The sequence below is a fragment of the Schistocerca piceifrons genome, chromosome 2 (genome assembly GCF_021461385.2).
Source record: "Schistocerca piceifrons isolate TAMUIC-IGC-003096 chromosome 2, iqSchPice1.1, whole genome shotgun sequence".
NCBI classification, from domain to species: Eukaryota; Metazoa; Arthropoda; class Insecta; order Orthoptera; family Acrididae; genus Schistocerca; species Schistocerca piceifrons.
In genome coordinates this window covers 868,483,018-868,510,200 of record NC_060139.1, presented here as the reverse complement: position 1 = coordinate 868,510,200, position 27,183 = coordinate 868,483,018, and the positions used below count along the sequence as shown (strand labels likewise).

General features: G+C 39.3%; 1 protein-coding gene across 5 annotated transcripts in view; it reads right to left on the bottom strand.

Annotated features, from left to right (window-relative positions):
• Window positions 1–4,026: 4,026 nt before the first annotated feature.
• Window positions 4,027–27,183, bottom strand: part of LOC124775050 (microsomal triacylglycerol transfer protein) — a 202,414-nt gene continuing 179,257 nt past the window's right edge. For all 5 annotated transcript variants that reach the window (XM_047249839.1, XM_047249837.1, XM_047249838.1 and 2 more), the window contains 6 exons: window positions 27,036–27,154; window positions 21,213–21,866; window positions 20,918–21,118; window positions 7,862–8,016; window positions 4,792–4,959; window positions 4,027–4,444 (listed from right to left, as the gene is read on the bottom strand). In XM_047249839.1, the coding sequence (XP_047105795.1) occupies window positions 4,300–4,444; window positions 4,792–4,959; window positions 7,862–8,016; window positions 20,918–21,118; window positions 21,213–21,866; window positions 27,036–27,154 (1,442 nt within the window). In that variant the 3' untranslated portion in view covers window positions 4,027–4,299. The remainder of the gene's footprint in view (window positions 4,445–4,791; window positions 4,960–7,861; window positions 8,017–20,917; window positions 21,119–21,212; window positions 21,867–27,035; window positions 27,155–27,183) is intronic.

Sequence of the window (27,183 nt, the reverse complement as noted above, 5' to 3'; positions counted from 1 at the left end):
GATTCTGGCTGATCAAGAAAGTTCCACCTCCAAAAGCACCTCATCGTCGTATTGGAAATACCTGCAATGCAATGCTTTCTTCATCCAAAGAAAGAGGAAGACTGAGGGAGGGAGAAAGGTTGGCCGAGGAAATATGACTCATTCCTGCACAGGATGTGTTGGGGCACTGTCGTAGCTCATCAGCACTTGCTTGCACTGTTCCTGTGACCCTTTGTGTTGGTCAGAAAACACAACCTTATAATGTGATTTCAGTAGTATTTTCATGTGATGGTTACTCCCGTATGAGCAATAACGTTAGCATCAGAGTATGGCAGTCTCAAAAACACTCAATATCGTCTTGCTGAATGAAGGTTGGGTCTCTGTTTCAGCAGTTGCAAATCCACAAAGTTTCCTTGCTTGGTTTGTTCTTTTGCCATGAGGTCATAATAATGAACCGTGTCTATGGAGATTAGGAATCTGGAGCTGCCACCTGGAAAAGCCCAACTCAGCTACTAGATCTCCACTACTGCCTCAGTTCAGCAAGTTGCCTCAGTTCAGCAAGTTTGCTGGAATCCTGCTGGTGGAGATCATTGTCATGTTCAGAATGTTGTGAAAGATGTTGTACACTGAATCATGACAGGATTTCACTTTTTCCACTATTGCATCAATCATGATACTCAGGTCTTTCAGCAACAGGGACTCCACTTTTCATTGACTCCTGGTTCTTCATAGGTGTTCTGTCATGTTATATATCCTCTTTCAGACTTGTTTGATCACACTGGAAGCATTTGCACATCACAGCCACTGTGTCATGTGATGGTGAGTTGCTGCTCCACACTTCCACCAACTCAGCATGGGTAGTTGCAGCATTATTCCTCATCAGAAACAGATTACAGCATGTTATTCCAATTTATCATAGAGCTGTGCCATTTTGTTTTGGTTCGTGTAGTGGTATGCTGGGGTACTGTTGCGTGGGTATTCGATATCTGCCAGGCCTGAAGATTTGTCCCTGAAAACAAACCAACAAATAATTATGTATCTATTTTAAGGTGATAACTTAAACTTTATGACTGACTGTGGCATTATAGTGCACAAAATCATAAACCTACACAAGATAGCAGAATAAGCCACTCTCTTGCAAACAATTTTGTCTCATTACCCACAACATTCTGTATATTTCTGTCAAGATTCTCCAGGCAGCCTCCTGGCTGACATCTGGGCTCAGCAGAATTTGTGGGTCATTTACACCAGGTGCTAAAGGGAACATGGCTGCTGCATAGTAGCACTAAAAGTGTAGGAACAATAACATATTTGACTTTGTGATACTATTTTCACAAGCTATCAAAGAACTGCACCCTCGCCATGACTAACCACAACAACCCCAACCTGCACAGTAGCGGCCATCAAATGCTGGCCACTACAGGAATTAAGTCTTTGGACTGGGGCCAAACCTTGACAGATCTTAAATATTTTGTGTGCTGACCATGTACTTAGTGTGAAATTTATTATTTAACAGTCTGATGAAGGCCATAATGGTGGTAGTTTTACCACATGATGTGATTTTAACTGGTTCTACATTTAACTGTTTTACGCCATCCGTTGACCAGAGAAATTTTACAATTTTAAATGGACTTAAAAGTATGCACTTCCTCATCAACAGAGTAGTGATTGTTTTGTCAAAATATTTCTCAGAGCTTTGCATGTTTTTTCATGTCAAAATTTCCCTGATATAATTTTTGCTGCATTTGAAAATAAGCTTAACTAACTAGGTTTCATGTCCTTACATGATTTGAAGTTGTAAAGTCAGTTATTAGCGATTATTCCATGTTCGGCTAGGATTGAAATAAAGATGTAGATGAAACTGGTGATTTAGTTGTTACTCAAGAAATCATTTTTATAACATGTTATATCATGTTTTATTATAACTTTATTTACACTGAGAATATTCATACTAGATATTATATACAATCTGCAAATATTTTATAATTCAGAATTGTTAAACTGGGTCTAAAATCAATATAGAATAATACACATCAGGGTAATTGTAGCTGTGGAAATTTCTCATTATCATCGTCTGTCATCACTCTGTCCATGTCATGTCACTGAGTGATAACCTCAGGTGACCAAGAAATCCTTGCGGGAACTCACTCTGAACGTCTGGAAATATACATGAGTAGAATTTAATACCAATAACGTATCATGTTTCAAAACAGATCTCACAATGTGGCCATTGACTTCCTTTGAACCTTTTTAATCATTCATATTGCCTGTGATAGGTGCAAATGATATGGAATCAAAAAAGTTATCACTGTGTTAATTTGAAGCATGATCTTGCAATAAAGTTGGCTAAATACTGCTTTGCATTGAAATTGAAATTTGTAAAAAGGAACTGAAGTCTGAATGTTCAGTGCTGATGCAAAAAAAAAACATATTCCAAAGTGGGTGTGTATATTAAAAAATTAAAAACATATCTTTGTTTTGGTGCAAATGATGAACTGACAGATACCTTGTAAATTTCCATGCACCTGTTATGCACCATTGGACTCTCAGTCATGCCATGGAAAACAGATTGGAGGTCCAAGACCTACAGAAAATAAAGTGGACTCTCGGGGTTGGCGAGTATGCCAGTGTAGTCATCATCTGACAAAAACCATTACAAGAATTCATTGCACTTCCTGAACTTTTCTTATCAATGGTAAGCAATGAAAACCTCAAAACTCCATTGTTAAATTTTGCAGGTGAAGCAAAACTGGCTTCTTAAAAGTAATATAAAGTGATAGAGAAAGTTGCTACATGTGTAACTGTATAGCAGAAGCTTAGTTACTGACAGATTAGAGAAATACATACACTTTCAGAGCTCTGTGATTATGGAGTTACTGGAATTGTGAATTTTCACAGACAGATGATGTTACAAGATTTTCGTTGCCTACCATCATTACACAGTTTCACTATTGACTGTTTCTATAGAATAATCTCAGTGACTGAGAATTTCTTGAGTCTTTCAGAATCCCCTCAGATTTTCCTGACTTTTCCAGTAAATTAAAATTCCTGAGGATTTTTGGTTTTCCACATTTTCCAGTCAACTCGCCACCCTGATCAACCAAACCTTGGTTTTGCATTCACATCTGTTTTTGATGTAGTGAACACATTTTTTTGTATCTTCTTTAAGTTATTAACAAAAGACACAACATTTTAGTGTAAGTGTAGAACTAGTACATGGCGATAAAAATAAACCAATCTCTCTCTCTCTCTCTCTCTCTCTCTCTCTCTCTCTCTCTCTCTCTCTGTGTGTGTGTGTGTGTGTGTGTGTGTGTGTGTGTGTGTGTGTGTGTGCCAATTTATTGGCAAAAGCTTCTACATGGAAATATGGAAAAGAAGTATTATGTCATATTATTCCATAATATTATTTGAACTTTGACAAGATTTGTAGCCTATCTCTTGGTTAAGTGCTCAGGACTTACCCTTCTCTTCCTCTGTTGAACTGAATGGTGCAGAAGATTGTGGCATATGCGTGATTGTACCATGTTGCTTTATTACTAGCTTTTATTCAGCAATGGAATAATTTTACAACCCAATTTAAAATCAATTCCATTTCAAAACTGAAGGTAACAGTGAAAGCGAATGAATAAGCAAATTCAGTCTAAATTCTTAAAAAATGTACACCATATTTATGAAATAAATTTCTCACATTAAAGGTGCGTGTGCACCTGTGAGCCTTGCAGCTAGTCACCATGTGGCTGTGCTTGGCCCACATGCAAGTAGAGGCACTTGTCTCCCTGTCTGGCATGAGGAGACTTCTACACCCCCATGTGCAGAGGCATGTGCCACTTTGCACCAGTGCATGCACCTCCTCGCCTCTTCGTGCAATGGCTGCACACGCCTACTGCTCACAAGAAGTCACACAGGTGTAGATGTACCTTAAGTCCCCTTTACCTTCTCATGAAGTCTCTTCAATAAGCGGCAAGTGTAAGTCTGTTAAAATAACATTAAGGAAATGGGTAATATCAAAACTAATGGTAAACATTGCTGTGCATGAAGGAAACTAAGTCATATTACACATGTATATTTTTATTGAATATATACACTCTTTTCAAATGATATACTATCAAAATAATAAATAAAAATGTTAAGTGATCAGCAGCTATCACATCCAGTCTTCATTGGCATTGCAACAGAACATGTTGCTACTTAAGAGAGAGCTTGTGTATGTACCACATTTGAACATGGTCCAAGTAGTGTGGCAGCATAAAGATCTGTTTTTAAAATACAATGTTCAGTCTCATAGGAACATTATGAACCATTTGTGCATAATTGTAACACTCAGTTTTCAAATATTGCACTGCACATTTCATTGTTCTTTCTGTTAAGAGCAAATGTCCTCCCCGATACAGGAATAACCTTGTATTTTGACTTGCGTAGCCTGTGTTTGCTACCAGGAATACGTTCGACTTTGAAGACATTGTGTCTGAAACAAAGGAAAAGTTAATTTCTTTTTTTAAAGTCACCAGTGACTAAACATTGTGAAATATTTTGCATTAAGCACAGACTTACAACTTAATTGACATTATGTGACCTTAAAGATTTCCATTTATCTTCAAAGACAAATAAGCACAATGTGATTATTACCCATCAGCATATATTTTAGTAAAATGTTGTGACATCATTAAGAAAACGCAATTCGGTAAATAGTAATATATTTGTTGTATTTCAAGAACATCACAAATCTACTTGAAAGTTACTTTTCAAACATTTAATTCCTTACTTTCAATTAGGGGTTTGGCATAGAAAGAATTACTGAAGTGAAAATCTTACCTCACACTTGAGTCTGGCTGTTTTAACTGAAGACAGAGTGCAATGTTATTAGAAAAGTCAATATCTGAAACTAGATTTAGGCTTGATTCTGTAGATATGGTGAAATCTGCTTGGCTCCTAACAAATTCTGTGTCAACTTTCATTCTTCCTTGTAGCACAAGTGCAGCACTGTAATCAAGAGTAATAGTTAATTAAACAAAACAAAACAAAAATTATTCCACAAAACAGACATCAGGTTATAGCAAAAAATTGAATACAGTGGCTAATATTTGTGAAAAACTTCCTCTATTGGTAACACAGAATTTATGGGGACACATTATGGCATGGCATTTGGTATACTTTTAATTCTAATTAACTGATGCAGTGATGCTCTAGAGCAGTGACAGCCAAGAATTCAGCACACTGACAGTGCTCCTGCTTGTGTGCCATAGCTCTCTCACCTGGCTAGCCACCTATCCCACTGACACACCACACTATCTGAGCATGATGAATGGGAAGAGAAGGAAATTGTGACAGTGCCAAATTTAAATAGTAATACAGTCATACTGCATACAACTTGATTTCAGGTCTCAAGAATGTGCACCACAAACAAAACTAATTTTCATTATTATTTAAACATTTTTGGCATGCTCAAGACATAACAAAATTTTATCTGCACAAACTATCAGCATTTGGGTAGGCATAATATTTCATGTAAGTTTGCGTTCAGGTTGGCATGTAATTGTTACTTATTTAGTTTCATAATTGAAAATAGCCTTTCACACACATCTATTGATGGAAGTATTTTCACATTTGCAACCTCGTTATGAAGACTAAATTGTTCCTGGGGGAGGGGGAGGGGGGGGGGGGGGAACAACAGATAACTCCTGGACACTTTTAAAGTAAGAGAATTCATCTTTTAAAGGGAAATTACACTGCAGATCAATTGGTTCCACTTGCACATGCACAGGAGCACTTTCAACTGAAAGAGCAAATGGGCTTGAAAAGAGATGTACAACTGGCAGTTTCCTCAAAATGTTTGAAAGCCACAATGAATTCTTCAAAACTCATGTTCTCTTTAACCGAAGTGAGCCTAGGGACATGGATGGTGTTTTTTGTCAGAATTTGTCCTTTCCTCAATGCAGTTTTCTTTTTAAATGTATCTCCATCAAATCAGAAATAAGTTGTTTCTCGTCTCACAATGTCTTACTGTACACAGTCTGCAGTCAAGTCAGCTTAAAATGTGAGGCCTGCAATTACTTCTGGATGTTCTAATTTTCATTCCTGCTCTCCTTTTCATAATTTCAACAATAGCAGGTTTTAAATCTAAAAATTATTCCAGGCATGCTTCTTGAGTTAGCCAACATACACTGCATTAATATGACAATTATTTGGAAAGTAAGATCTGTTTCAGTCCAAAAAATCAAGGGTACAAGCCATTCTTTCCATTTTGTGTTTCTGAGTTTGCAGCATGGGAACCTGACGCGTGCACAATTTGTGAATCTGCAACTTTTCAGAGACACTGTTCTGCAGAGTTGTTCTACCACATTTGGAAATTTCAATGCTAAAGTTGAAATTATGAATAACCAGTCTTCACAAATCTTTTCATCCACAACTTTGAGCAGATCTTCTGAGATCATTGATGGTTGGCCTGACTGCAGTTATCATGAACATTTCCCAATTTGTCTGTGACAGCTTTCACCTTCTTGCACATCTTGCTGTCACTCATCACATTGGTGCCCCACATCTCTGTTATCCACCGACAAATTTCTGCTACTGCAAAGTTTCCTGCTGTCAAAAACTGAATGACTGATCATATTTCCCAACTGGTGGGCTGACTATTTGTTTAAACATCCTGAACTGACATTGTAAGCAGCACATCGTGACAATGTGAATGCAAATGATGTCATTTGACGAGCAAGACATGCTGAGAGTCAGTCTGCTTGCACGTTTCTATGTTCACATGACATTTGATTAGCTATGGCGATTTGGAACTTACTTTCCAAATAACCCTCATATGTAAAGTCGCTATACTCTTCATTCAATTCCATCAAAAACTGTTGCAACTGACAGTGGAGTAATGCATGTGACTTCAAAAGATTTGCTCTGCATACCACCAATTTCCAGCATGTGCTGCATGCATGCAAATGTACCACAAAGTGCTTCATTACACACAAAACAATGAATTCCACCTATCAGCTGTTGTAGTTTGTTGCTCTTTCACCATTAACAAAATCTTTAAATTTTTTTGCATGTTGGTGTAATGTTGCCTATTATGCGATAAAGATATTGAGAATTTTTATCCTACTCTCCTATCATTCCCATTCATTTTTAAAGGCTTGTGATGATAGGTCACCAGACGGCCTTTCTCGCACAAATAACCACAGGACTTGTGAACTTCTTTTGTATTAGGAACAAGCAGGGAGGGGTAAACACTGCTGACATCCCAATTTTGCTGAACTGAAGGAAGTCGTGCCAACCAAAAAATGCCATTCTGCAGAGCTCTATGAAATGTCATGCTGTGCCAAATACTTCTGAGACATATTGAGCAAAGTTAAGAAAGGTCAAACCTCAACCCGCAAGTGGCCTGTAGATTGTGCTCACATGCAATTTGGCATGCTGTGGTCAACCTTTATCAAGGATATGCCCGGAAAAGCTGGTAAAAGTTTCTGCTATATTCTTATCTGGAACCAGATAAGATCATGTGCGTATTTTAAACATGAAAATGCAGAAACCTGTGAAATCTGGATCATTCTCCCCAACACCAACAGCATCTCTGAATTACATTGCTGGGAGCTGTTCATGCTACACATTCTTTGAACCCATACACCTCTGGCCTCAATACCCTTCACTAGCACCTGCCCCACACCCAAACCCACTTCCACTTTTGCCCTTCCTTGGTTCTATCACCTCTCCCAGTCTGCTCTTCCATGTCATCTTGCATTGCACGCAACTCCCCTGTCCATGGCCAGAAGGCACAACATAAAAAGCCAGGAAAATATCACTGCACGTATGTGTGTGTGTGTGTGTGTGTGTGTAATTTAATTTCCATTCCCACAACTGTAAACAGATGAAAACAGATGTTACTTACTTCTTTTCCACCAAGGAATGAGCATTTCTGTTCCACAAACTGAGCTGAATCTGGCCAGATAGGTCAAATGATACTGCACCAATTAGACTTAATTCAGCTACAAATCCAGGTTGGAGTGGGAGGTACTGCAAGTGGTCGTGCAAAAGTGCTAGTGCCTGAAATTTTATGATAATCAAATGTTAACACAAAAACGGTAAATTCTTTTTACTGTGTACATAACACAGGCCAACAATGGAAAAACATTAATGAAAGTGGTTTCTTACCGTGATTTTTAATGTAGTGAACCCAAATATGATAAAATAACTGTATGATCCACCATTCTATTTTACTAGTAACTCCAAATATTTAAAAAATGCAATTTTAGCAGTTTTAAACATATTGCATTTTTAATGCAATTTCAGTTAGTAAGAACCTTGGATCTTTCCTATGTATGGTGGTGTGCAAGCCTTAACAATACACATAGCTGTCTGTACCTTAGATGCAACCACAGTGGGGGGATATCTGTGGAGAGGAGAGAGAAACACGTAGTTCCTAAAAAGGGCAAAGCAGCCTTTTCAGTAGTAGCAGGGCAACAATCTGGATTACTGGTCTGGCCTAGTAACGTTAGCCAATGTGGCACTGCTGTTCTGGTATTGCAAATAATGGCTTTCTCTTGGGTAATGTATTCTGGAAGTAAAATAGTCTCCCCATTTGGATCTCAAGACAGGGACAACTCAGGAGGAAACAAAACTGGCATTCTATGGGTCAGAGTGTGAAATGTCAGATCCCTTTATTGGTTAGGTGAATTAGAGAATTTAAAAAGAGAAACAGATGACTGAATTTAGATACGGTGAGAATTAATGAAGTGTAGGGTCAAGAAGAACAGGACCTAATCAGGTGAGGACAGAGTGATAAAAAGGAATTCAATAATGGTAACACAGGAGTGAGTCTGATAATGGGAGACAGGAATTCTAGGAGAATATGAACTGGGGTAAAGGAATGAGAGAAGAACACACATAGTAGAATTTTACACAGAGCATAAATCAATCACTGCTAACACTTGTTTTAAGAATCATATACAGTATGTAGGTTGTATATGTGAAAGAGACCTGGAGGTACTGGAAGGTTTCAAATCGATTTATAATAGTAAGGCAGATTTCAAAAACAGATTTTTAACTTTAAGACATTTCCAAGGGCAGATGTGGACTATGACTATAATTTATTGGTTATGAACTGTAGATTAAAACTAAATAAATTGTAAAAAGGTAGGAAATTAAGGAAACAGGATCTGGAAAAGTTGATGGTTGATAGATTGAGTGTGAGGACCAAACAACGAGTTTATCAGTTCCAAGACCAACAGTGTCAGAAATCAAGGGAGGGGTGACACAAACAGCACAGTTCATTCCAGGGAGAGGGAAAATGGGCAAAAAAAGAGGTAAAAGAAATGTCGGTAGTGGGAAGTGGAAAGAACAGAATAGGGGTGGGGGGAAATGGGGAGAGCGGGTGTGCACCATAAATGCTAAGTGCAGTGGGGCAGTAGCATTGCCACTGGCCCCTCATGATTCCCACAGACTACCATGATCACAACACAATGAGGACAACACCAGGGGAAAAAACACAAGAAAAGGGGAAACAAAACTGGACGAAAGACCAGACAGATGGTAGGGAAGTTGTGTAGACCCTGGTCGGTGTAGAGACAGGGTCAAGGTTTCCATAACCATTGCAACACTAACTGAGGGGCTCCAATTCCAGAGGATAATTCGGTGAGAGTCATCTGCCAACACCTGAAATAAGTTCTGTAATATTCACATCTATCAGCACTTGCTTTCTTTCATGTTTGAATTATTACAAAGACAGTATTTTGCATTTCTCATATACCTTGATTTCATCATTGCTGGCTCTCCCAAGGATCTCAATAATTTTAAGAGAATGTCACCAACTCCAAGAACTTAGATATTTCAGTGTTGTGTCACATTCGTTTCAAGGTATATTTCCTATCTAATCTTCACCTACTTCCTCTTCTCTTTCTTAATGTTGTTCTCAAGCTTGTTTCCCTTTTACAGATCCTCTGTATACTCCCTCCACCTTTCAGCTTCTTTGTTTTGTACCCAGCCTTCCCCCCCCCCCCCCCTTTCATAACCTTAATTCAGTATCTCCAGTGCTGTAGGATTTCTACTATGCCTTGTCTTTTTACCAATTTGATCATCTGATGCAATCACTATTACATCTCTCACACTATCCATTTGTGTTCTAGTGTATGCCTTTCCCCTGCTGCAGTTAATCATTAACTAATGTTCACTCTGAAACTCTCAACAATTTCTTATTGTCTCAAATTCTACATCTACATCTATGTATGTACTCCGCTAGCCACCAAGAGGTGTGTGCCAGAGAGCACAATTCGTGCCAAAGTCATCTTTCCCCCCCTCTGTTCCACTCGCAGATAGCGCGAGGGATAAACGACTGTCTGAACGCCTCATTACGAGCTCTCATTTGCCTTATCTTTGAATGATGATCATTGCGCGATTTGAAAGTTGGTGGTAGTAATATATGCTCTACATCCTCAGTGAAGATCGGATTTCGGAATTTAGTGAGCAGCCCCTTCCGTTTAGTGTGCCGTCTATCTGCAAGTGTGTCCCACTTCAAACTTTCTGTGAGATTTGTAATGCTCTCGCAATGGCTAAATGTACCAGTCATGAACCTTGCCGCTCTTCTTTGGACATTCTCAATCTCTTGAATCGGATGCAACTGGTAAGGGTCCCATACAGACAAACAACACTCCAAGACTGGACGAACTAACGTATTGTAAACTATTTCCTTTGTTGAAGGACTGCATCGCTTCTGGATTCTACCGATAAAACACAATCTAGAGTTTGCCTTGCCCGTTACTTGTGTAATCTGATCATTCTATTTTAGATCATTTTGAATAGTCACACCCAGATATTTGATGGATGTTATCACTTCCAAAGACTGGGCATTTATTTTGTACTCATATATTAATAGGGATTTCCGCCTTTTATATGCAGTAGGTTACATTTACTGATGTTGAGATATAACTGCCAGCCATTACACCACACATTTATTTTCATTTATTCTGGCATTGGAGGGAGATACTCTCCCATAGAAGGTCAAGGTTATGTGTTATTGGTGTGACGTGAAGCCGTATGTCCTGCCACACATGGGGCGTTTTTGGTGCTTGCGTTTTGGGCACACGTGTTCCCAATGTACTGTGCACCCTCTACGCGGTGAATATGGACACCCACTCCATGAATGGAACCCCTGTGTTCCACCTCCTGTGTGTGTTAATTGTCACGACCATCACTCTCCACGCTCACTAGATTGCCCTGATTTTAAGAAGGAAAAGAAGTTAAAGGAATATAAGTCACTTGATTGTTCATTTTATACTGAGGCTTATCAGAAAAATGATCATCTTCACCCTTTGCCTCTCTTACATCCTTCTCCCCTTCTCCCTCTTTGTTACCTCAGTTCCATCCCCCTCTCTTCCCCCTGTCAGTCAAAGTGCCCCCTTCTTCAGCACCTGGGAGCCCTCTCCCCAGTGTCTGTCAGGCCAGAGGCCTCTAACCACAACTTTGCCACAGGACACACAGTCAGTGCGCACCAAGGTTGCCCACTAACTTTTGGTTCTGGATCTTGAGAAAGCCTGCTCTCCCACGATGCCCTGCTCTCATTAACCTATGAAAGAGAAGGAAAAGAAATATAAATCTTAGGAGAAGGAAACCCCCCCCCCCCCCCCCCCACAAAGGTGCCACTCCCCCTCGCAACCTGAACTTGAGTCTGGCATCTTATTTATGGATGTCACTCCATCCTCGTTGGTGACAGTGTGTGATTCAGCAGCATGACTGGCTCCAGTCCATTTGCCTCCGATTGAGATACCTGGTCAGGGCTTATCCGATGGAACTGTAATGGATATTACCATCACCTTCAAGAGTTACAATCCTTTATTGCCTTTTACTTGGCAACTTTTGTCATTCTCCAGGAATCTCGTTTTACTGATAATCACCTTTCACAGGTTGCGTGCTTTCTGTGAGAACGAGGTTGGGCCTTTGAGGGGCTTCCAGTGGTGTGCTCACATTGGTCTGTATGGATGTTGTAGTAAATGGATCCCACTTCATACCACATTGGAAGCATTGTTTGGACTCTGCAGAGACAGTCTGTAATCTCTATCTCCATTGTCAAGGTACCTACACCAGCTGCACTAAGTGCCCTCCTTTAGCAACTCCCCCTCCCTTCCTCCTCCTCAGAGATTTTAATGTTTTAATGTCCATCATCCTTTGTGGGGCAGTGCTTTTTTGTCTAGTCAGGGGCTTCTCATTGACCAATTTCTCACACCATGACTTGCACCTTGTTTATGATGTTTCTCCTACTTATTTTAGTGCCACATATGGCACTTTCTTTGCCATTGGTCTTTAGCTTTCTTCCTCTCCATTTTCTTCCTACCTTACACTGGTCACCACATGATGACCTCTGTGATAGTGACCAGTTCTCATTAATTCTCTCGTTTCCTTCCTGCCTCCCGCTGGGGTTTCCATCATGCCGATTGGCCCAGGTTGTGTTTCCACCTTATTTGTCAGGTTATATTAATGAAGTCTTCCATGATCTGTTTGATATGATAATCCAAGCTGCTGGCATTGCTGTTCACTGCTTGATGGGGCCCATTCACCATTGGCCAGTTCTGTGGTGGAAGATGGCCATTGCTACCACCTTCCACGATCATTGTCACACCTTGCAATGCCTCAAGTGGCACTCAACCTCTCCTGGTCTTACTACCTTTAAACATCTTTAGTCAAAGCTCCTTACTTACTCAAACAGAGCAAGTAGATTTGGAAACATTTTGTCTGTTCTCTAGCTCCTTCTCTCCCTTCATCATGGGTGTGGGCAACACGGTATCCTACAATGCTGTCAGTGGCATACTTCCATTCCGGGCCTTTGTACAGATCCATTACTTCTCGCACAACACCTCGCGACCTATTTTGCAACTGCATCAGCATCAGCATCAGCCTCCTATCAGCTGCCTTCCTCCTCCAGAAACAGTGGACTGAATCTTTCCACTTATGCTTTACACCTGTGAGGTGCAATCCTACAATGAACCTTTTACTGAATGGGAGATGCTCCTGACCTTCTGTTCTTCCTACAGTTCAGCACCTGGCTCTGATTCTATTCATAACCAATTGCTTCAACACCTCAATCCTCTGCAGCAACAATATATCCTTCAGGTGGTTATCTGTATTTGGCTCTAAGGCATTTTCGCCTCTCAGTGGTGAGACAGCACTATGCTCCTGTCCTTAATCCCAACAAGGATCCGTCATCCCTTGATAGTTACCGACCATTAAGCCTGACCAATGTCTCCTCCAAATTACTAGAATGGATGGTCGCTTATTGGCCTAATTGGATACTCGAATCTCGGGACCTTTTATCTGCTTACCAGTGTGGCTTTCGGGAGGGACAGTCTACAATTGATCAACTGCTCTGATTGGAAACCACAGTTCAGTGGGTCTTTTCTCAGTGTTGCTGTCTTGTTGCAGTTTTTTCGATCTTCGTAAGGCCTACAACACAGCTTGGTACCCTCACATTCTCGTTACACTCAATGAGTGGGGTCTATGGGGGCCCTCCCAATTTTTATTCATTGGTTCCTGTTCCACTGGTCATTCAGAGTTCAGGTTGGCACTATTCTCAGCTCTCCACATACCCTGGAGAATGGCGTTCCACTGGGCTCCGTATTAAGTGTCCTTTTTCTCGTCACTATTGATGGACTTGTGACCTCTGCCAGACTATTGATCATCCCTCTCTGTATGTGTAAGTACCATTTCTCAGACTTCTTTTTGACAACAAGCTTATCTGGTTCCCCATATACGTTATTTGACAGTTGGCGGCTTTTGTAACCTCAATGTCCTTTGCTTCCTTGCACACACCTCTTGGTGTGTGGATTGTTCAACCCTTTTCCATCTTTACTGGGCATTAGTTCTGTCTCACCTGGACTATGGTTGTCAATTTTGTAGATTAGCTGCCCCTTCCACACTGCTCCTCTTGGACCCGTTTCATCGTCGTGTTATCCTTTCAGCCACCAGTTTCCTTTGCACTAGCCTTCTCGATAATCTTCTGGTTGACACTAGAATCCCTCTGCTTTCAGTTCTGTGGTTCCAGTTCCTGGTTTCCTATGCCATCAATATCTGCTCTTCCCCTGCTCACCCCTCCTATTTTATTCTTTTTGTGACTCTGGGCCGTAACCCACCTGCTGCCTGCCTTTGTGTGGGTGTACTGGTTGGACTCCACCTTGATTCTGTCTGCCACAGTTTCTTTCTCCCCTCCTTGCCCTCTTTCCCACATTCTCTCCCGACCCCGGTCAGTTACTTCGCCCCAGAGTCCAAATGTTCCAATTGCTCTTACAAGAGTTTTAGGATGGCATTGTTTTTTAACACACACCAATGGCTCTAAATCTGCCTATCATGTTGGATATGCCTTTACGTCGTCTGTTGGCTCAGAACACCATGTTTTTCTCCATGTGTGGGGTATTTACTGCAGAATTGATGGGCACCTACCAGGCCCTCTGCTTTATTAAACACTCTTCGATCATCAAAGTTTTGTTATGTACAAATTCAATGAGTGGCCTTCAAGCTATCACTCACTGTTTTTCCTACCACCTTTTTGATCTTTGCCATCCATGATCTTCTTAGTGATGCCACTTGTTCAGTTGATTTCCTTTGGGTTAACAGCCATGTAGATATCTTGGGAAATGAACTTGCTGATTGTCTGGTTGGTGGGGCTTTGCTGATTGTCTGGTTGGTGGGGCAGCCATCTACCCCACCCAGTCTCTGTGACACCTGCAGTGGCAGATTTGTGGCTTTACAGCAAATCCCTTTTTACAGTCATGGGTTGCCTCTTGGGAGACTACCCCACTGTCTAATAAACTTCGTCCGATCAGGGAGACTCCCACCACATGGCGATCTTCCCTCTGCCTCTCCCAGTGGGAATCTACCATCCTCCACCGTCTTCATATCAGCCATACTAGGTTGAGCCATGGTTTTTTACTTTGCAATGAGCCACCCCTCCCTCTTTGTCATCATGTGTTCCGGAGAATTGTAAGAACATACAAGGCGATACTGACCGTATGACTTATATTAGAAGGTAGACTGAAGAATGGAAAACCTACATTTATAGACTTACAGAAAGTTTTTGACAATGTTGATTGGAATACATTCTTTGTAATTGAGTGGGTGGCAGTGATAAGAGAACAGGGAACAAACGGTTAAATACATATTGTTCTGAAATTTGACTGCAGTTTTAACTGGCTAAGAACGTGAAAGTAAGGAAGTGTGACAAGATTGTAGGCTATCCCTATCAAACCACTTAAGACTGTAGACTACAACAACAGCAACATGAATTTGAAATTTCAGTGCTGGTGGTTGCAGTAGTTAGCAAATGTCATTAACTGATGTGACAAGCTCTTTGTCTTCTCCTCCTTTTTTTTTTTTTCAAGAACCTCTTGGTGGAGCTAAATAAAATTCTGTTACCACATCCACACATTAATTTTGGACTAATGAAACAGTTTGTGCAAGCCTTGCCCAAAAATTGAGATCTCTGTGATAAGTTTCCTCATCTGTCAGAAGCAATACTGAAAGAAAGTCTGTTCACTGGACTTGACATTTGAAGACTGATGTTTGTTTCCAACTTTAAATGAAAAATGACTGAGTGAGAATGAGGCTTGATAATCATTCTAGAAGACTATTACTACACTTTAGGGCAACATAATGAACTCACATTATATTCCTATTGCAGCCATCATCACTGTGATCCTATGGGAAATATCTCTAATTATTAATCACAATGTCTTGGATCCCAGGTTTAATCCCGCCACTGCTTAAATTTTGAAAAAAAATCATCAGCAGTGGTAGCTAGAGACTTCCAGTATGAGTCACTCCCATGCGGCCAACAGCTTTGTCAAAGAGGACAGAGGAGTGGACAGAGGTTTAGTTAGGACATCATCCTGACCTCGAGTAGGAAACTACCCTTAAAAGTTGCAAGAATTAGGAATGATAAATGGTATAAGATGCAGAAGGCTATAGACTGCATTAAAGATATATATTGTGTATCCACAGGATATGTAATGGGGAAAAAGTCATGTTGATCTATCCAGTAGGATTTGTCATGGGTAGGAAGGTGGAGCCTAACTGTGAACAGTTCAGCGATAGAATTGCTGTCATCTGAATTGACAGCGAATTAATTCCAACATCCATACTCCAGTTATAGGTGCTGATAACAGAAACAGAAGGTGAAGAGGTCGAGGTAGTGAAAGTATGTGAGGATATCAAACATGTAACCCAGTCAGTTAAAGGATATGAAAATTTAATAATCATGTGTGACTGGAATACAGTAATAGCGGAAGGAACAGAAGACAGAGTTACACGAGAATATGGACTTGGCGTAGAAATGAGTGAGAATAAAGACTGATTGACTTCTGCAATAAGTTTTGAGAGAAGGAGGCAACTTGGAAAAGGGCTCGAGACATGGGAAGAGTCCACATGGATTACATCACGGTCAGACAGAGATTCTGAAGGCACATATTGGATTATAAGGTGTACTTAGTTGCAGATATAGATACAGATCACAATAGTAATGATGGAGAGTAGTTCTGAAGTTAAGAGAATCAGATAATCATCTAGGAGAATCAGTGTGGAAAGAAATTGGACAATGACTAATCAGGAATGATGATGTGCAGTTGAAGTTCCCTAAGGCTGTAGGCACTGTGATAATACAACAGTAGGCAGATCAGTTGAAGAGGGATGTAGGACTCTAATAAGAGCAATCACAAAGTTTAACAAAAACTGATCAATGAGAGAAGGAAGTACAAAAATTAGAAATGTTCAAGAAAAGGGACAAATACTGCGATATAGGAATGGAATCAAAAGGACTTGCAAGGAAGATAAACGTAAAGAAGTCGAAAAGGAAATGGTCACTGAAAGACAGATTTGGCATACAGAAAAGTCAACAATGACCTTCAGTCAAATTACAAGTAGATGTGTTGGCATTAAGAGCACAAGAAGAATCCACTATTGAACGCAGAGGAGAGAGCAGAAAACTTCTATAAAGGGATGGAACTGTCAGATGACATGACTGAAGACAAAATAGGTGTCTATATGGAAGAGAGTGGAAATCCAGTATTAGAGTCAAGGAGAGCTTTGGAAGACATGCAGTCAAATGGAGCAGAAGCCATAGATGACATTACTTCTGAATTTCTACTATCAAGTGGCAATAAAAGAATTATTTAAGTTGCTTTGTAGAATATTTGAGTCTGAAGTCATACCATCAGACTTTTGGAAATATAACATCCACACAATCCCAAAAATACCAAGTGTAGATAAGTGCAAAAACTATCAAACATTTAGCTTAATAGCTCATGCGTACAAGTTGATAACAAGAATAATATACAGAAGAATAGGAAAGAAAATTGACAATCATGATGACCCAAGATGATCAAAATTCTCAGGAAAATAGGTGAAAGCTATTGGGGATGACAGGGTGATACACAGGAAGGAACAATAAGAATGGAAGATCAAGAATGACATGCTCTGAGTAAAAAGGGCTTAGGACAGAGATGTATTCTGCCATCCCTGATGTTCAATTTATAAATCAAATAAGCAATGACAGACATAAAAGAAAGGTTCAGTAGTGGAATAAAAATTCAGGGTGAAAGGATATCAGTGATAAGTTTTGCTATCCTTGATGAAAGCAAAATGCAATGGAATGAGGTTTCTAAATAGAAGACAAAAGTAATCAGTAGCAACAGAAATAAAAGTAGTGATAAACTTATCAAAATTGGGAATCATAACATGAAAGAACTCTACTACCTTGGAAGCAAAATAAGACATGACAGACAAAGCAAGGAGGAGGTAGAAAGCTGACTAGCACAGGCAAAGATGGCATTCTTGGCTAATCAGTGCCTACTAATATAAAACATTAGCCTTAATTTGATGAAGAAATGTCTGAGAATTTCTTTTTGGAGCACATCATTGTGTGGAAGTGAATCATGGACTGTGGGAAAACCAGAAAGCAGATGTTTGAAGTGTTTGTGACACTGTGCTATAGGAGGACTTTAAAAATTAGATGGGCTGATAATAAGTGAGGTAGTTCTCTGCAGTAAGTTGACAAATGTGTGGAAAACTCTGACAAGAAGAAAGGAGAGAATGGTAAGACATGTTAAGACATTAAGGAATAGCTTCAACAGTACTTGAGGGAGCTGTAGAGGATAATAACTGTACTGGAAGACATAGATAGTAATATTCCCAATAAATCGGGATGTTGAGTGCACATGCTACTCTGAAATGAAGAGTTTGGCACTGGAGGTGAATTTGGTCAGAAGATTGATGATGAAAGAAATACACTGGAGAAGTTCAGGAAGTTAGGCTGTTTGAGGAGCCTCAAGATTCATTTCTTGAACAGTCACCTTGATTTTTTCCACAAAAACTTTGGTTGGTGTCATCAAAGAACATGTGAGCACTTGCATCAAGACATCAAAGTGATGTAAAGATGATTTAGGGCCTCTAGAGTGCGGACTTGATTGGAGACATCTTGGTCACTTCTCCATGGCTTACAGCAGGTAATAAGATGGAGAATAAGCTTTACTAGATGCTTTAATAAGAAGAGAGAAGGAAAATGAAAGTGAATCAACACTTCATTTCTATGTACTAAATAGGTTTTTTTGTGTTCTCACTTCAGTACTTCTCATACTGAAAAATTTCTTTTCATTTGAGCTGCTTGTGTTTTGCTAACTTTCTAGTTGTCCATTGTGACAAAATTATACATGGCAGAAAAAAATTTGTCAGATATGGATTAATTGGCCAAAAATAATGAAATAAAGCCATTACAAAACAGAAAATAACCAAAAATACATTTTTTAATTGTCCTGCATGTGTAATCATTTTCTGTGTGCCTTATTGTGGCATTGTTTGAAAACTGAACTAGTTCACTAAAACGTCTATCAACATAAGTGAAAAACAACAATCAGTTAAATCATATGTAATGTCAATTCTGAAGCTTGAAGTTTGATATCACATTTCAGTATTTAACACTGAAGTCTTCTTACTTTATGTGATAATATGGCACTAGATAGTAGGTGCAAACTTACAATCAACCATTCACAAGCAATAGCTCAGTCATGACCACCTATTGCAACATTTTCATTCTGTGCTTATTCGCTATCTCTACATGACTAGAGAAAGCTTTATGCTACAGTACATACCTCATAGTTTTTATAAGGTAGAGGACTATATTAAATTTACTCCCCATATGGTATACTGTGAAACTCACATAAAAACATAAAACTGCCAACTTCTAAACTAAGTATATTGTTTCTTTAGCGGAAGTAGGAATGGTACAGAAAGAAGAGATAATAGTGATATTTAGTATATAGTATAAGTTGCAGGCAGGTCATCCATGACCCTAGGTCAAGTGAACTTATTGGAGAGATTCAAAACTAGAAATAGAATGTTGGTACCTCAAGAGATTTGGAAGCTTCTTTTTCCAACTTATTTCTCCATTTTGCAAGAGGGACAAGCCCCTGATATTGAATGCTAAACACTTCACACATTTTTAAGTGCTTCCATTTACTGCATTTGGGGAACAGATTTTTTATCTGTCCCATACCTGCCAAGTATCCTGATTAAGGCAGGAGATCCCAACTTTTTACTTTCCACCTGCACCCCAATTGTTTCATGTGTTGTCATTATGCTTAAGTAATCGGTATAAATCTTTAGACTGTATTTTGTTACCTGTGAGGCTTTATTTTTGTGTAACCTGTTGTTTTATTTGTGTATTTTTTTATCATATTTGTAGTATTTTGATTAGATGTTTTGTTTTTCATTATTGCATAAAAATGTAACTATTTTCTTGAAGCAATATTCTGAACAGTCTCTGTGCATTATTGAGTCTAGGAAAGGTCCGCTGTTTGCATTTTGTACTCTTTGCCAAGACCCAGCAGGGTAGCTGAGAGTGCTAACGCACTGCTTCCTAGACTCCGGAGGGCACGCCGGCCCTGGATCAAATCCGCCTGACAGATTAATGATGAGGGCCGGTGTGCCAGCCTGTCTGTATGTGGTTTTTAGCCAGTTTTCCACACCCCACTAGGTAACTACCAGACTGGTCCCCACATTCCACCTCAGTTACACAACTCACAGACATTCGCACATGTTCACATTATTTCATGGATTACACTAGATGCAGACAGCTGGGGTATACCACTTACGCCCTGAGGGGTTGGTGGTGGAGACAGGAAGGGCATCTGGCCACCTTCTGCACCTAACACTGCCAAATCTGTAACAACACGGCTGATCCTGTGTTGAAGTGGGACAAGGCCCACAGAAAGAAAGCAAGACTCTTTGCCAAAAGGACATTTGTATATACATCATAAAAAAAGAGTTTCAGAATATGTAGAAATAAAAAAACACCGAATCAACATTTTGGGTAGTCCTAGTGTTTTCATTTGTGTTTCTATAACTGTTTGTGATATAAGAAAAGGTTCACCACTGCTGATTGCGCAATGGTCAGTCAAAGTATAATCACAAACAAGAAAAGCTACAGGTACATATACGATTAATCGTGCATAATCTTTCAGTGTTATCGTTATGCAACCCAGCTCCTACAGAATAAAGTCCAGAGTGAGCAACTTTGATTAATTTTTTAGGATGCTTGATCTCACACTGCCGTTCTCCACTGCATAAAAAAAAATTTAATTTAAGTTCCATATTGTCTACATAGGCTTGTATGGTATGAAAAAAAGAACTATGGACTGCATCAGATTTATAACATGCAAAGGCCAAAGTTTCTTTCTCATCACATTTTTGTGTTAAAATAAAATATGTGAACTGAAATGGCAATGCCATCTGAATTTCCTTGTTAGACTAGTTTTACTTTCTTTAAATAAAAATGTCAGTTTAATTACATGGGTCAGTACTATGAAATTAAGACATTTATTAACTAACAATTATAAGTAATTAATAGAAAAGGAAATAAATAATTGGTTAATAGTGATGATTTTTGTTTAATGTATAAGTACTATCAAAGACAAACCTGGAAAGCAGGAGTCTTTTCTGAAGCTGTACCAGACCAAACATGACCCATAAGATCTCCTTGCCCACTGAAGAAAATAAATGGCCTCAACTGAACTCCAAGAGCAGTAACATCCATACCAGCAGTGGCAGGTTCATCGTCAGGTTCATCACTGTCATCTGATGATATGAGAGAGCTAAGGCCTCCAGCAAACAGTCCAAGCTGAAAATATTTGGAAGTTACTTGTAATATAGACATCCCAGTTGAACATTATACATGATATTACTAGTACTATTGTTGCTAGACACCAACTTACACTGAAAATTTCCTTTGTTTCTCCATTCATTTCAAGAACAACATCCACTGTACCTCTCTTCAAAAAACCACTGGATATTTCTTGTATAGTAACCAGACTTGCATTACCGTATGGGTTGCTAAATAGAGATCTTGTGAATGCTGTTGAAAGACCTCTCAATGCCATTGCGTGGTAATTTTTCAACAATCTTTTTTCTTCTGTAATTATTTCATTCACCAGTGACCTGAATTGTAAATCTCTTTCTGATATCTGTGTCACTCTTTGCCAGAGGTACTGCTTCACTTCATATGCTGTATCTAATGAAGTCAGCGATATCAGAATTTCCTTGAGGAAAGATTTGTCTGGGTTAGTTTCGAGCAGAATATCTATGGCTAAGGTTCGAGCACTTGAGTCGTACTTTTTGTCAAGTTGAAAATAGATTCGTTTCATTAGTGATATAACAGTCTGGTCCCAGAACTTTGATGGAAGTGATCTCAAGGCCTTCATTGCCGTCACACTGGTCTTTTTGGTACCATTGACAGCATGCTGTAGAAGTACTGGCACTGTATTACCATCGCCAAGATTCCGCAAGGCTCTTAAGTATTTTTGCTTGCATTCTTCTGAACTACAGTCATTGAGCCCATCAACAAGGGATTTTCTTGTTTCTTCAATCACCTGGATATAATAAAAAAATGGATTTATCATTCAGAGTTTTATTCATTACAGTATTTATGGTTAATATGACACTGACTTAATCCGTAACAGTATGTGAGTGCCTTCATGGGGTAAGGCTAATAGCTTTCAATGGAACAGAAGTTTACTGCATTCTTAAAAAATAATGAAAACAAGAATGGAAATATAATAAATTGCGACACGGACTCACTGCCCAGCAGTACTTACTTTCTGGAGTGCAGTACTTCTGATAGACACATATAAAAATAAAAGACACACATTGCCTATAGCTTGTAACTAGCAGCTTCTTTGTTGGGTAGAAGAGTGTCTTAGGTTGTGGAAGAGTAGGAAGGTTCCTCAGTACAAGTAGATCTCTCCCATCAAGTGGTCCAAGTGACCTGCCCTTCCTTCTTGACCAGCCCCAAACATTGTCTCTCCTCCTTGAGGAAAGAACTATCTGTTCCAAAAGCTAGGTAATACATCTTTTTGACTTGTATTTGCAGTACTGCTGAAAATGCACACTTTTAAATGGTCCCTCTGTGTGATGGAAGTTGGCTGACTTCGTGCTACTCCAGAATGTTTATGTTCGGTGCCAACCATAGCTATGCAACAGTATTGTGCCCCATAACAAAAAGTAGCCATTGTGAATATAGTTTTGATCTGTGTGCACTGTTGTGCATAGTGATCGTTAATAATATTTAAAAACATGAGGGAAGAGGCTGTAGTTGATTTTTCTAGTCACTCACTATAAACTTCCAAGATGCACAGTATAAATTCTGTAATGCAGTAATCAATTACATGTTCATTTCTTTTATACACTATAAACTGGCTGCTCTGGGAAAAGAAGGTGGGGCTTGTCTCAGCAGCCAGTGTGCTACGAGCTCATCGCAAGCTTCTGTCCCAGCACGCTCCATTCAGTTGTGAAGTAAAAGTGTGCAACCAATACACATTTCACCTCCTGCAGGAAAGTCCTGGCCAGCAAATCTGTTCCACAATTTATTAGTTTTCTTGATTTAATTTTTCCTCAGATACAAATATAAAGCAGAACAATATTATCTCAAGTATTAGGTAACAAGTAAAAGGCCAATTTGATCATGTAGATCCAGCATTCCATTTCTACTGGCTACACTAAGAACTACAGGTTTAATTATAGCTGTTGAAAGTTTCTTCTTGGTCAGGTTTCAAGAAAATACCCAAAAGTTACCTTATACTGTATATGGACCATTTTGAGTGCATATTCTTGACTTATCAGGATTCTTACCCTATTGTTTGCTACTGATCCTTTATGCAAGTTTTGAAAATACCCAAAAGTTACCTTATACTGTATATGGACCATTTTGAGTGCATATTCTTGACTTATCAGGATTCTTGCCCTATTGTTTGCTACTGATCCTTTATGCAAGTTTTGAGATGTTGACTTCTGGGGGAGAAAAACACCTCTTTTCCTTCTTGTACATCTGATATCAGCCTCACAGATGAAAATAAATAAAAGTCATCATTTAATATTCTATCTATGTAACATATCTATCTGTAAATGAGCCATGGAACTTACTGAAGTGGGGCGCCTTGCATGCCTCAGTAATAAAGAAGGGTGTGTGTGTGTGTGTGTGTGTGTGTGTGTGTGTGTGTGTACTGTAGCTGCACCAGATCAGAGGTATATCTGTGGACAGCCCACATGAAACTGTGGTTGCCAAAGAGGGTCAGTAGTCCTTTCTGTATCGCAAGCCAGCAATTTGGACAATTGACTATCTGGCTTTGTGATATTAGCCAACATAGTAGGTACTGAAAAGGCTGAAACCCAGGGAAAACTACAGCTGTTGTTTTTCTTTAGGGTATGTAGTTCTACTTTACAGTTAAATCCTGTTGAGTAAAATATTCTAGAGGTAAAACAGCCCCCCCCCCCCCCCCCAATTCAGATTACTTGCCTGAGATGACTCAGGAAAATGTCATTGTCAGGAAAAACGAAACTAACATTCTACAGGTTGGAACATGGAACATTCGACCTCTTAATAAGATAAGTAGAATTTAAAAAGGAAAATTGATAGGTTGAATTTAGATGTAATGAGATTTAGTGAAATGTGATGTCAAGAAGAACAGGACTTCTGGTCCACACACACACACACACACACACACACACACAGGCCCACAGTTTCTGGCCACCAAGGTCTGACTGACAGTCTGGCTTAGTGTGTGTGTGTGTGTGTGTGTGTGTGTGTGTGTGTGTGTGTGTGTGTGTGTGTGTTTTGTCTAGTTCAGAAGAATACCTTTTGACTGAAAGCTTACTTGTTTGGCAGCCTTTTTGTTGTGCCTATCTACAACTCAACATCTCTGCTATATGCTGAGTAGCAATCTATACTTTTCAAATGGAAAATCCAGGATGGAATGTAACAATATGAGAGGAGGAAAGTTGCTACTCACCATATAGCGGAGATGCTGAGCTGCGATAGGCCTTTTCCTGCAATACATCCTACGTTCCTGTAATCCTCCTGGCCTCAACCTCCGTTAGTCACTGTCCTCACCCATCCAGCCTCCTCCCTGCTCCCATCCCAGCACTACACACCCGTTATTTCACCACCACACCCAGTCTTTTAATTTCTTTTATTTTTATTTCTCTCCTTTCCGCTACTTACCTCCTCCCCCCTCCGCACCTTCTCTCATACCCTACGTCTAAACTGCAACACTTCACTGTCCGCCACTCCCACCGTACTATCCCTCCCCCTCCCTGTCCCAGCCTCCTCCTTAACCCCACCCAACCGCCAAGCCCATCATGCACTGATGCTGCTGATCACAGTGTAGTTTTAGCTCTCTGAGACTGAAGATGTGTGTGCAAGTTGCGCTTGCGTGAGTGTGTGTGTGCGTGCGTGTATGTGTGTCTACTGCTGACAAAGGCCTTAATGGCCGAAAGCTTTGATTGTGTGAATCTTTTTAATGTGCCTGTCGCAGCTCAGCATCTCCGCTATATAGTGAGTAGCAACTTTCCCTCTCTCATATTGTTAATCTATACTTTTCATAACACTGTCAATATTCCATCCAGATTTTCCATTGTTTGATGTAGATTGTTAATAAATGTTTGTTTTTATTTAAAAAGCTTTAAGAGCTTTCACATTAAAAATTCAGAAGCAATACTTCCCAACATGCTCTCATATAATGAAATATATTTGTTTGAAAATTTACTATCTGTGATTTTCAATGGCAGGGTCATAAAGATGCAGGTAATTACAGATAATGTGAAAATAATTGAGAAAAAGTACAATAAAAAACACTTGACCAATCGAAGTATCCAAGGTAAGCCAATATATTGTTCTTAATTGACAGTGGGAAATTTCTAATTAAAATATATGCTGAAATAATTTTAACTGTGTTAGTTGGTAAGTAAATGTGTGTGTGTGTGTGTGTGTGTGTGTGTGTGTGAACATCAAACATAAATTTTAAATGTTAGTTAATTTTTTCTGAAGGTATTTGTGTGGAATATAGACTTTTATAGAAGTGAAACAGGAACAATGAACAAGAAGAAAGAGCTTTTAGAATATGGCACTCCAGAGGAATGTTGAAGATTATTTTGGTAGATCAGATAACTAAGTGAGGAGGTATGGGAGCTAGTAGAGGAAAAAATAGATTTTATGGCACAACCCAACTAAAAAGAAGGGTTCAGTTGATAGGACAAATCCTGATGCATCAATGAATCAATTTGTAATTGGGGTGGGGGGGGGTGGGGGTGGGGAGCGGAAGGTTGAGTTTTAGAGGGATCAGACCACTGAGGATAGCTACAGAGCTACAGCAAATGAATCTTCAGACTGAATACCACAAGGACTATAATGTTTGATATATCTTTTATCAATAGGGTTTCTTTGATGAGACAGTGCAAGAATGTGACAAGAACTAAAAACAAAACTGGAGAATTAGTGGTGGCAGAAATAGATAAAAGTTGTGCAAGACATCGAGTGGCACAAGAAAAATGAAAATGAATTGAAAAAAATGAATTGAAAATCGATTGAAGGCTTCAAGCAAATTGTATACACTGATGAGAAAAAACATTATGATCACCTGCTAAATACCATGTTTGTACACCTTTGGGATGCAGTACAGCAGTGATTCTGCTTGCATGGATTCAAGAAGTCCTTGGTAGGTTTCTGGAGGTATGTGGCACCAGATGTCTTTCACAAAAGATACCAGTAGAGATAGGGCCTGAATTATCATGATTACTCAGTAAAATATTGCACTGTAGCCCTTAGCGAATGCTTTGCATATTCCACTTTGCTCTGTGTTGTGCAACACTCATTGTTTTCTTTGCTTATTTTACAATGAGTGAAGGGACTAATTCTGGTCAAGGAAAGTGTTCAAGTACAATCCTTACAACACTAAAAAAAATCAGCAGTTCCTTTGACCATTACACCCTGGCTCCACTTCTCTCCCATTAGGCAGTCCAAGTTCTCACTTGTTTATGACTTGGCCAACTGGCACGATATAGTGTCAACATTACAGTCATCTTTTAGAAACTCAAAAGAAAATGACAGCAACGGACTTCCTATGACAAAATTGTCTTTAATTTACAGTTACTACGCAGCAATAAATTCAGCTGGTTTATCTGGTTTATTTACATGACCACATTAACTGTACAAATAATGTCTCTCAGAATTGGTATTGTATTGTGAAACAAAGATGCACATTCCATACAAAAATTTGCCATTTGTAGTTCTAGGAGAGAATATTTTGTGTGCACACGTGATTGAGAGAGAGAGAGAGAGAGAGAGAGAAAACATGAGTGCATTCAGCTAAACATTTCTACTTGTTGAGGAGTGATCTAACTTCATATACACATTTACATTCCGTCCTCAATTTGCTATCAATTCATTTGTTGAAGCATGCTGAAATGCAACATGTTTTAGTTTCTCCTGACATATCACAGTCTTTGTATTAAATAAATACTAAGTAAAAAGGATAAAAGTCATTACAATTGAAGAATACAAAACAGCATTGAGGTTATAGTTTGTAGTTCATAGGCTCAATAGTTGAAATGAATCTATGAAATGTGCCCTGCCAGTAGCTAAACTGGAAAATAATAAATGCAGATTTATAGAACAAACACGTGAATCTACTGCTTTATTCTTGTTGTAAACAGTTTAAAATGTACTCTGCAGGATCATCATACTTGTTTGAAGTATCTTGGCTTACCTTGTGCTGTCCACTTCCTGGTAAATGAGACAATCTATTTGACAGAGCAGCAGCAGTTAGAATAATAGTTTCTTCCAGCTTCTCACTTGGATTTGTTTCATGACTAAGTTTCAAGACACCTAAAAATAGAAGCAAATATCAAAACATA